Source organism: Quercus suber, unplaced genomic scaffold (assembly GCF_002906115.3).
Source record: "Quercus suber isolate HL8 unplaced genomic scaffold, Cork oak 2.0 scaffold_176, whole genome shotgun sequence".
NCBI lineage: Eukaryota > Viridiplantae > Streptophyta > Magnoliopsida > Fagales > Fagaceae > Quercus > Quercus suber.
In genome coordinates this window covers 500,529-512,193 of record NW_027069636.1, presented here as the reverse complement: position 1 = coordinate 512,193, position 11,665 = coordinate 500,529, and the positions used below count along the sequence as shown (strand labels likewise).

Here is an 11,665-nt window from a genome sequence, read left to right as displayed (position 1 = left end):
GGTCCTGCTGTTGAGAAAAAGTTTCAAAAGGTTAGCCCTGACATGATTGGCGGGATGGTGGCTGCCTCTACATTCAATGCATCCCACCAAACCTCCTGTCTGCATTTATGTGGAGAAGACCCTTGAACAGTGCTGCCTTGACTACCACAACTCACAAGGGGCTTGGGAAGGTGTCTGATGGGACAAGCACTCGAGTGATGGACTGGACAATCAACAAATGGAGGGCTAAGATCACCTGAAAGGAGCTATATAATGTGAAAGACCCTCTAAAGCTAAGGGCAGGGGGACACAAAATCTGTAGAGAAAAACACCGTAGTATTAAGAAAAGTAACTGTAATCAGAGTTAAGAGAAATATATTCAAAAACTACTCCTCTCAAACATTGCCAAGGAAGAATTTTTGTGCATCACATTTGTCTATTTATTACTTTTCCTTACTCTCTTACTATCCTTAGCCTATTAAGAGCGTCATTCACTTCATTGAAGCCTAACTTTTTAGCCCACTCTTTACAAATTTATTGTATTGGGCTTTTTGGGCCTTAATCCATTCATCTTTTGGACTTAAGAACTAAAGCCCGCCCCTACAATTGGCAGCATCTGTGGGAATAGCTTGAGCTTTAGTGAGTTTAACGTCCAACCATGGCAGGATCAGGGTAGGACTGGGAGGAGTCTATCGGCTCCCAATGTCAAGATCAATTCCTCAACCTTGAGCAGAGGAGGGACCGTGAGGTTAGTGTGCACACCATGCATACTGGTAAGAGCCAGTCTCAAGGGGGGAGTCACATCTCCCACGAGGAGAATACTAGAAGCTTACAGCTGGAGATAAACCGTCTTCGCAGGAGGCTACGTCACAAGCGATGAAGAAGGACTTCCTCAGATTCTGACCTTTCCTCTGAGGACGAGGAGGATGGTAGCTACAAGCCTAGGTCTAGGACTCTTCCCAGTGAGTCTTTTCATACGACGAAGACTGTCACTACGAGCAAAGGAGTAAGAGTCCGCCACGCAAAGGTTTAGGCAATGACGCAATGAGTAGGGCCCTTAACCAGATCTCCAAATCACCGTTTATGCGTAGAATCGAAAGCGGAAAACTTCCCCGGCGTTTTACTCAGCCAACTTTCACCATGTACAATGGAAGAACGGATCCCTTAGAGCATGTAAGCCACTTCAACCAGAGAATGGCTGTGCACTTCAAGAGTGAGGCCCTAATGTGCAAGGTGTTCCCATCTAGCTTAGGGTCTATGGCAATGAGGTGGTTTAACGACCTGAAGGAAGGCTTTATTGACTCCTTTAAAGAGCTTAATCGAGAGTTTGGGGCCCGTTTTATGACTTGCAGCAGGATTTCTCGGCCTTTGGACTCTTTGCTATCCATGGCAATGCAGGAAGGGAAGACCTTGAAAACATGCTCCGACAGGTACAAGGAGATGTTCAACGAGATAGATGGGGACTTTAATGATGTGGCTATAAGAACTTTCAAGGTCAGCCTACCAGTTGAGCATGATTTGAGAAAGTCTTTGACCAAGAAACCGGTTAAGAGTATGCGTAGGCTCATGGATCGCATTGATGAGTATAAGCGGGTTGAGGAAGACTAGCAATAGGGAAAGGGAAAGCTAAGGTGGTCCCTCAGGACAGAAGGGATCTCAGGTCGGACAAGTACAATAACAGCCAACCTCGGAGGGATTTTGCAGGACACTGTGGATCAACTACTACTCAGGTAGTCAGTACTGTGTTCTGAGAGCCGGTACACCAAATCCTAGAAAAAATCAAGAACGAGTTATATTTTCAATGGCCAAACAGGATGGGAGGAGATCCCATGAAGCGCAACCAAAGTCTTCATTGCCAGTACCATTAGAAACGAGGGCACACTACCAAGAATTGCAGGATTTTGTGGAGCCATTTGGAGCAATTAGTTAAGGCGGAAAAGTTGAAGCATTAATTCCTGCATTAGCCTAACGAACAGGGCGGTCAAGCAGGGTCAGAGGCTCAGAGGGACGCTTCTAGAAAGGCCACCTTTAGGTACAATCAGCGTCATCCTGGCTGCCCAAGGAAGGACTGGTTCTCAGCCATCCAGGGTGATGTCTATGGCTCGGCCACCTACAGATGGCTCGTCCCTTGACCCGAAGAAGAGTAAAGTGGAGGTCCAACCAGCATTGAGCTTTTCCGACGAAGTCAAAGTGGGGACCTTGTAGTCACACGATGATGCCGTAGTAGTTACCCTTATGATAGGAGGGTATGATGTGAAGAGGGTGCTGGTGGAATAAGGCAGCAGTGCCAAGATTATATACCCTTACCTATTTAAGGGACTGAAACTAAGGTCTGAGGACTTGACAAGCTACGATTCCCCTCTAATAGGGTTTGACGATAAGATTGTCTTTCCAAAAGGATAAATCCGCCTACCCGTTCAGACAAGGATAGAGGTTATGGAAGTGAACTTCATTGCGGTAGATGCCTATTCCCCCTACACTGCCATTGTGTTAAGGCCTTGGCTTCACGCCATGGGGGCTATACCTTCCACCCTGCACCTGAAGGTGAAATATCCATTTGGAGGATAGGTTGAGGAACTGGTGGGAAGCCAATCCATGGCCAAGCAATGCATGGTGGCTGCAATTAGACATCAGACCAGGGGCGAGTCCTCGGCCTTTGCGATGAGGGACATATAGCAATCAAGGGTGCCAGAGTTGTCTCCGAGGGCAGCGGCAAAAGGGGCTAAGTGTGAGCAAATGGAGAAGATTGTTATTGGCAATGATGAGGAGAAATTCTTCTAAGTCGGAGTTCAGCTGCCTTCTCGGGAGAAGGAAGAGCCGATAGATTTTCTTAGAAAAAATATTGACGTATTTGCATAGAGTGCTTACGAGGCCACTGGGATGGATCCGGACTTCATTTGTCACCATTTAAACGCCAATCTATCTGTCCTCCCTAAAAAGCAACTACCTCGATGCTTATCCAAAGAACATTCTGTTGTTGTCAAGGAAGAAGTGCTTAAATTAAAGTGGGCTGGGGCCATAAAGGAAGTGTTTTAGCCCGAGTGGTTGGCCAACACGATGGTAGTGAAAAAGAAATGTGGGAAATGACGGGTGTGTATAGACTTCATGGACTTAAATAAGGCATGCCCAAAGGATCCTTTCTCCCTGTCTCGGATAGATCAGTTAGTGGATGCAACCGCGGGCCATTCTCATATGAGCTTCTTGGATGCTTTCCTGGGATACCACCAGATACCCTTAGCTTACGGTGATCAGGAGAAGACTTCTTTCGTTACACCCATAGGGAATTATCATTGCAAAGTGATGCCCTTTGAGCTGAAGAATGTGAGGTCTATTTATCAGAGAATGATGACCAAGATGTTCGAATCACAACTGGGCAAGAACATTAAGGTCTACATAGGCGATATGATGGTAAAGAGTAAGGTGAAGTCCGAGTGCATAAATGATCTTAGAAATATTTTCGAGATACTGAGGAGACACAAACTGTGCCTCAATGCCGCTAAATGTTCTTTTGGGGTGGGCTCTAGCAAGTTTCTAGGTTATATGATTATCCATCGCGGAATTGAAGTTGACCCAGATCAGATTAGAGCAATCCATGACTTGCAACCTCTTTGGAATCCCAAAGAGGTCCAAAAGTTGACAGGAATGACTGCTGCTTTGAATCAATTCATTTTTCGATCAGCAGACAGGTGTAGGCCTTTCTTCTAGTTGTTGCATAAGTAGAAGAGATTCGAGTGGACAGAGGAGTGTTCCTTGGCCTTCCAACAATTGAAGGAATATCTTTCTCAGCCACCTATTATATCCAAGCCTAAGAAAGATGAGGTTTTGTTCGCTTACATTGCTGTAGCCTCACACGCGGTGAGTCTGGTACTGGTGCAGGATGAGAATGTGGTGCAAAAACCGGTTTATTATGTGAGCAAGTCATTACATGAGGCAGAGGTTCGCTACTTACCACTGGAGATGGCTATCTTGGCAGTAGTGCATGCTACACGAAAACTCCCACATTACTTCTAGGCTCATATTATTGTGGTTCTAACCCAACTCCCTCTCCGATCACTGCTTTAGAAAGTTGATTACACAAGGAGGGTTGCAAAATGGGTAACGATCTTAGGAGCCTTCGATATCAAATACATGCCTCGCACTTCTATAGAGGGGCAGGTCCTCGCCAACTTAGTAGCTGAGTTTACTGAGCCTTGTTTGAAGAAAGCAGTGAGAGGCCGAGTATGGATGGAGAATCAGTTGGGATGATCTCCTTATAGGAACCTCTACCTTGGAAGGTGTATGTTGATGGCAAGGTAAAGTAGAGGAGATCAAGAGTAGGGCTAATTGTGGTATCTCCTGAAAGAATTATCATTGAGAAATCCTTAAAACTAGGCTTCTCGGCCACAAATAATGAGGCTGAGTACGAGTCTTTGTTGGTGGGGATGGCCAGGTTCAAAAAATGAAAGGAAGAATAGTGGAGATGTTCTTAGATTCGAGGTTGGTTTTAGGCCAAGTAAAGGGAGAATTGGAAGCTAGGGATGTGAGGATGCATGAATATCTTAACCAGGCTAGGCATTTGTAGTCAGGATTTGACTCTTTCTCCTTGCACCAAATCCTTAGAAGCAGAAACACGCATACTGATTCTCTTGCCACTTTTACGACATCCTCGGCACAGAGCCCACCTCGGGTCATCTTGGTCGAGGATCTATGCAGCCCTGCTGAGGCAAAAAGGGAGAAGGTCCAAATTCATCAACTAAGGGTGGGGCTTAATTAGATGGATCCTATTGTCCTATTCTTTAAGGATGACATCTTGCCTAAGGAGAAAGTGGAGGCTAACAAGGTGTGGAGAAAGGCTCCTCGATTTTGGCTGTCTGAGGACCAAGAGCTGTACAAGTGCTTTTTTTCAGGGCCATATTTACTGTGTATCCACCCCCAAAGTAGTAGAGCTACTCTTGGAAGAGTTGCACGAATGAATTTGTAGGAGTCATATAGGAGGTAGATCCTTATCTCATCGGGCTTTTACTTAGGGATATTGGTGACTTAATATGCAAAGAGAGGCATAAGAGTACATGAAGAAGTGTGACCAATGTTAGAGATTTGCTTTTAACATCCATCAATCTGGGGGCGTTCTTAACCCTTTATCTAACTCATGGCCTTTTGCTTAATGGGGCTTGAACATTGTGGGACCCTTCTCCAAAGCAGCAGGAAATAGGAGATGGCTTTTGGTCGGCATTGATTACTTTACCAAGTGGGTTGAAATTGAGCCACTGGCAAACATCAGGGTCGTGGATGCCAAAAGGTTTGTGTGGAAAAACATTGTCACTCGGTTTGGGATCCTCCTACTCTCATCTCAGACAATGGACTTCAATTTGATAGCAAGGCTTTCAGAAGGTAATGTTGTGATATGGGTATCACGAATAGGTATTCCACTTCAGCCTACCCCCAAGGAAATGGGCAAGTCAAGGCTGTCAATAAGGTTATAGTGAACAGACTCAAAAAGCGGTTGAATGATGCAAAGGGTAAATGGGTGGACGACCTTCCACACGTCCTCTGGACATATCGGACTACCCCTCGTAGGTCGATGGAGGAGACCCCCTTTTCAATGACATATAGGGCCAAGACTGTGATTCCTCTGGAAACTAGGTTCCTAATGCTGAAGACTAGCCTATTCACTCCAGACAGCATTGGCAATCTACTAGAAAAGAGCTTGGACCTAGGTAAGGAGCAGAGAGAAAACGCCATGGTTCAATTAGCATATTACCAACAAAAAATTAAACAAGGGTATGACTCCGGTGTGAAGTTAAAATCGTTAAACCCAGGGGACTTAGTATTGAAGAAGGTGGTGAACACTTCAAAAAACCCAGCATGGGGGAAGTTAGGGCCCAATTGGGAAGGGCCGTACCGTATCATCTTGGTAGCAAGCGTAGGACCATACTTCCTAGAAGATCTAGACGAAAAAGTTATGCTGCGACCTTGGAATGTAAATAATCTGCGAAGGTAGTATTATTAATGAAAGGCAGCTCTACCGTGTTTTCATTTATGACATTATGTGTTGCGTCTATTGCTAGTTTGAATATTAAATAGAGCCTTGGTTATGTCTGGCCCCTCAGACCACATACCTTGGGTAAATTAATATTCTTGATTATTTTTCTAAATGTTAAACAGAACCTTGGTTATGCTTGGCTCCTCGGACCACATGCCTTGGGCAAATTAATATTTCACATCATCTTTGAGTATTAAACAGAACCTTGGTTATGCTTGACTCCTCGGACCACATGCCTTGGGTAAATTAATACTTCACATTATTTCTAAGTGTTAAACAAAACCTTGGTTATGCCTGACTTCTCGGACCACATGCCTTGGGTAAATTAATACTTCACTTTACTTTTCTAAGTGTTAAACAGAACCTTGGTTATGCTTGGCTCCTCGGATCACATGCCTTGAGTAAGTTAATACTTCACATTATTTCTAAGTGTTAAATAGAACCTTGATTATGCCTGGCTCCTCGAACCATATGCCTTAGGTAAATTAATACTTCACATCATTTTTAAGTGTTAAAACAGAACTTTGGTTGTGCCTGACTTCTCAGACTACATGCTTTGGGTAAATTAACACTTTCCATTATTTTTCTAAGTATTAAACAGAACTTTAATTATGCTTGGCTTCTTAAACCACATGCCTTGAGTAAATTAATACTTCACATTATTTCTAAGTGTTAAATAGAACCTTGGTTATGCCTAGCTCCTCGAACCACATGCCTTGGGTAAATTAATACTTCACATCATCTCTGAGTGCATGCCTTGGGTAAATAAATACTTCACATCATCTCTGAGTATTAAACAGAACCTTGGTTATGCTTGTCTTCTCAGATCACATGCCTTGGGTAAATCAATATTTCACATTATTTCTTAGTGTTAAACAAAACCTTGATTATCCCTGGCTCCTTGGACCTCATGCCTTGGGTAAATTAATACTTCACTTTACTTTTCTAAGTGTTAAACAAAACCATGGTTATGCCTGGCTCCTTGGATCACATGCCATGGGTAAATTAATACTTCACTTGACTTCTCTAAGTATTAAACAAGAGCCTTGGCTATGCCTGACTCCTCGGACCACATGCCTTGAATAAAATAATACTTCCTATTATTTTTCTAAGTGTTATATTTTTGTTTAAAAACTTAGACACCCTGTTAATTGCACAGTTTTCAGTGCCAACACATAGCCATTTTTCTCACTGTTTATACGCGTTTAATTCATTTGAATTAGCAACAATTCATTACTGTTAGCTTTTGTTAAAGTCTCGGTATTCACCCTTAAAGGCATCATCAATCTCAAGTCTCATAAGAGGGCAAAACGATAACTACACCAACCATAAATAAATATTGCAAGGAAAATAAAGATCAATAAAGCAAAAATTGATATCTTTTCATTGAACAAAAGAGGGGTACATTATACATAGTGGCAAACCGCCACAACAAAAGGAAAGGTACCAAAAAAAAAAGTAGAGTAAAAAGAAAAAAAGAAAAAGAAAGAGGATCCTAAGACTATGCCTTGGCTCGGGGAGGGTCATCCTTGGGATCAACTGCCTTAGACTTGGGCTCAGCATCTTGGCCTTGGAAATAGTATCCTTGATCATGAGAGCAGCCTCTGTACCCTTGGCCTCTGGCAGGGGCTTGACCTCCTTGCCCTTGCTTTTGTCCTCGAGTCAAGGACCATCCTGACCAGCCCTCTTGCCCTTGGATGCCTCAGCCTCCTAGCCTTGGTTAGCAACCTTGCCAGGCCCTTTGGAGACTTCAGGAAGAGGAAAAGAGGTCGGATGGTGGAGGGCTACTCAGAGGAGGTTAAGGTAAAAGCAGTAGAAGGAGGGAGCACAGTTGGAACTTTACAGATGTCCTCGGGGTAGAAGATGTTCTCAGCGTTCCTCCACTCGAAGGCAGTAAGGACTCCTGCCTAGTTGAACACCTCTACTCACACTTCCTTGCAGTAGTCCTTGTAAACCTCTGCTAGCTTCTCTACCAGCCGAATCTCAGTTTCTTGCACCCTATGGTCATAGGATGCCTGCTTCAAGGCCTCTACAGCTTCCTTGGCCCTCTATAGCTCTGCCTTCAACTCCAAGACCTGCTGTTTCTCAGTGGCCAGCTTTATCTCGATATGATAGAGGTTTTTACGTTGATCCTCAACCTAGTCCTAGGCATTTTTTAGACCGACCTCAGTGCTTTTCCGTGCCCTCTCATCCGCGGTCAGCTTAGTGGCGAGCTCTTGGTTCTCCTACGTGGCGGCTCCCAAGGCCTTGTTGGCCTCGGCACGGAGGTTGGCCTCAACCCTAGCCTCATTCCTAGCATCTTTGACCCATTCCTCAACCACAAAAACTTCCTAGATAGCTTGCACATAAACAACAGAGGAGTACGTTAAAACAAAAAAATAGAAGAAAGGAAAACACTCTTAGTGAAGCATGCCAAGGAACTTACCAGAGCTAAATCCCTCTTTAGGGATAGGAAGAGGTCCAGCTGCCTCATGCGCTTCAAAGCGTCCATATCCTTGGGTAATAGGAGAGGATGCTTTAGAGCCTCGGCCACATAATGGGTGTGGCCTCTCTAGAACTCCCTAATGGAAGAGCTTTAGGGTACTACCGCGCTATCTAACTCCAATCGGGGATTCCAAGTTGGATGGTGCAAGTCGACCGAGTGCTTGGCTTCCTTACTCTCCATCGAAGAGGCCCGCCCTTTGTCTTTGGCCGTTTTCTACTACTTGGGCTCCTTTTAAGGGACCATCTCCCCCTCCTTGGCTATCTCCTTCTCCTTCCTTTTCTTCTTCAAGTTGGGGATGAGGAACAGGCCGGTTGTAGGAGCAGGAGGAGGAGGGGGGAAGAGTAGGTAAAGGTTGGGACCCTAAGGTGCCCTTATTCCTCCCTACGAGGAACTCCTTCAAGCCTTTCTTCCTATTCAAGGCCACTTCATGTTCGAGACTTGAACCACCGGTTCTCTTGACTCCTCTCCCTCTTCTTCGAGGCGAAATTGGTCTATCTCGGCCTCAAGTGACAAACGCGAGGAGGCTATCTCTTCCTTTGGAGCCATTACCTCATAAGGGGAACGATGGAAGGGCAGCTCAACTGGCGAGAGATCTTCTCGAGCTAGAAAACTTGCACTGAAACGTCTATCCGAGCTAGCTGAGGATCGCTTGCTTTTATCTCGTGGCCCACGTCCTAGAACTTATTCGACAAGGGTTCAAAGTCGAGGATGAGGTGGACAGCTCACAATTACCTGTCTTTATTCATAAACACTTCAAACCTCAGCACCTCAGGCTCGCAATGTTGACGAGGTTGAGGTTGGGAGCTACGTGTCTTTTATCTGCAAAAACATCCGAGAAGCAAAACCACGGTCAGGATAACGAAACCATCCATCAGAAGTAAACAGAATACTAAAAGAAAGAAGAAAGAGGTGAAATTGCAAAGCTAATGCCCATTTTCAAAAAGAAAAGGGGAGACCTAAACCTAGGGTACCTCACTTGGCTCTCCCTTCCGGATTAGGCAGTAAAGACCATTATGCCATTCACTCGAGGCTATCAGGAAGTCATCCTTCAAACCCTTATTGGATTTGGGGAGGCACGAGATGAGCCTGATAATCGAGGATCTAGACTTAAGATAATACCCTGTGTCTCTAAGTAGGTGGCACTCGTACATCTAAACGACATCATGCCAGGTGAGGTTTAGTCCCATATGCTCGTTGAGAGCATCTACACTACCCAGAATCCTGAAGAGGTTAGGCGCACACTGGTAGGGGCACAACCTATGGGTGATTAAGTAATCCCTAGTTACCCTACCCATAGGAAATGTCATCCTCCCTTCTATAAAGGCGATCATGAGAATGACCACCTTGCCCTCATTCCTATGGGTACGCACCTGATTTGGAGCATAGTACCGCAGGGATACTCTCTGGGAAATGTGGTACTTAGCCCTAAATCCCTTCATACCGGCGGGAGAGTCTACAAGGTGAGTGGATCTACCTATCTAAGCAGGCTAGGTGAAGTAAAAGAAATTTTCAAGGAAAGGAAATAGAGAACAGAAAACCGAGGAGACTGGCTGAGGAGAAAAGAACCTAAAAGAGCAAGAACTTACGAGAAAAAGCACGAGGTTGGCTTCCTGAACTTCTTAAAGTTTTAAAAACTTTTTTTAAAGATTTGGAAGACTTAGAAGTTTGGAAAGTCTTGAAGGTTTGAGAGTTTGAGAAGTCTAGAGAGCTCGAACATTTGCAAAGTGGGGAAAATGACTCCCCCAGGTGCCTTATATAGGGGGCAAAACTGGGTGGGAGTTATCCCGCCCAAAATTTGAGGAGAAACACCAGCCGTAGGATCTCCATCTCACCGTAGGATGTGGGGAATAAAGTGCTGTCTGGAGCATTTAATGAAACGTTGCAGACTCCGAAGCGCTAGAACAGTTGCAGGACACACGAAGTGGTGCTTTCACGTGTGAAAATCAAAGAAACATGTGAGATTAGTATGCCAAAGTCAAAACCTCATTTTTCTCCTCGGATAAGAGAGAGAGAGAAGAAAAAAAAAAAAACCCAGAGTTTTGAGGGGTTATTGTAGGACACAAGATTTCATATAAGGTATCTGTGCCATGTGTCGTATCCGTGGTTGAGGAGCCCATTATCGTGCTGAGGAGGCCACACGCTCAGATAGTAAGACCACGTCAGTGGCACATTGCCAGAGGAGGTATTGCTATTGAGAAAAAGCTTTGGAGAGGAGGTTAGCCCTAACATGACTGGCGGGATGGTGGCTGCCTCCACATTCAATGCATTCTACCAACCCTCTTGGCTACATTTATGTGGAAAAAACCCTTCAATAGTGCTACCTTGACTGCTACAACTCACAAGAGGTTTGAGAAGGTGTATGATAGGACAAGCACTTGAGTGGTGGGCTTGATAATCAACAAATGGAGGGTTAAGATCACCTGAAGGGAGTTATATAATATGAGAGATTCTCCAAAGGGCAGGGGGACACAAAATCTGTAGAGAAAAACACTGTAGTATTAAGAAAAGTAACTATAATCAAAGCTAAGATGACAACTAAAAAAATTAAGTCTTTAATTCATTTCACATGACAGTTTGAATTAATTGGAACCAACGTAGAGGAATTAATTGGAACCAATACAGAGCAAAGATGAGAGGCCTAAGTGTAACATTATATTTTTCAGCAAAAATATAACAAAAGAAAAGTAGCATCCTTCATGAATCATGATGTAGGGGGGCTTTAATTACAATGAACTACGTGGCGCATGAAAAGCATTATTCGTGATGTATGGGGTTTTACAATTAATTACGTGACGCATGAGCTATAAGTTGCAATGGAATTTAGATTTGTCACCAAAAAGAGGGATAAACGGGAAAAGAAAAGGAAGATGCACTATATTAGAAGGGAATAGTTATCACTTGGAAAAAGAAAAGGGTTATCCCAAGTTTTGATCAATCTTGTGACGTAGAAGTCTGAGGTGCTATGTATGAGAAACTTCTCAACTTATTTATTTTTTATTTTTTTGAGGGAGAGAAACTTCTCAAATTGATAGATCATTTAATACAAATTAATACAATGAAAACTATATAATAGGATTAATGAAGAAAAATGTGATGATAATAGAGAAAAGCAATACTAAACCATAATGGAATGTCAAGTTATTAACTTATTATACCAATTCCTAGCCAAGAGATTTTAA

At 43.9% G+C, this 11,665-nt stretch overlaps 1 protein-coding gene and 1 long non-coding RNA gene across 2 annotated transcripts; one reads left to right on the top strand and one right to left on the bottom strand.

Annotated features, from left to right (window-relative positions):
- Window positions 1–1,023: 1,023 nt before the first annotated feature.
- On the top strand, window positions 1,024–1,587 carry LOC111998252 (uncharacterized). Its single transcript, XM_024030361.1, has one exon. The coding sequence runs from the start codon at window positions 1,024–1,026 to the stop codon at window positions 1,585–1,587; it is 564 nt and encodes a 187-aa protein (XP_023886129.1).
- Window positions 1,588–7,362: 5,775 nt separating this feature from the next.
- On the bottom strand, window positions 7,363–9,613 carry LOC136069550 (uncharacterized). Its single transcript, XR_010630770.1, has 2 exons — window positions 8,427–9,613; window positions 7,363–8,331 (listed from the first exon to the last, which is right to left on the bottom strand). It is a non-coding gene; the product is annotated as an uncharacterized LOC136069550 (long non-coding RNA).
- Between the last annotated feature and the right edge of the window lie 2,052 nt (window positions 9,614–11,665).

Coding starts and splice junctions, on each gene's coding strand:
- LOC111998252 (XM_024030361.1), top strand. CDS start 1,024: ATGAGTAGGGCCCTTAACCAGATCTCCAAATCACCGTTTATGCGTAGA.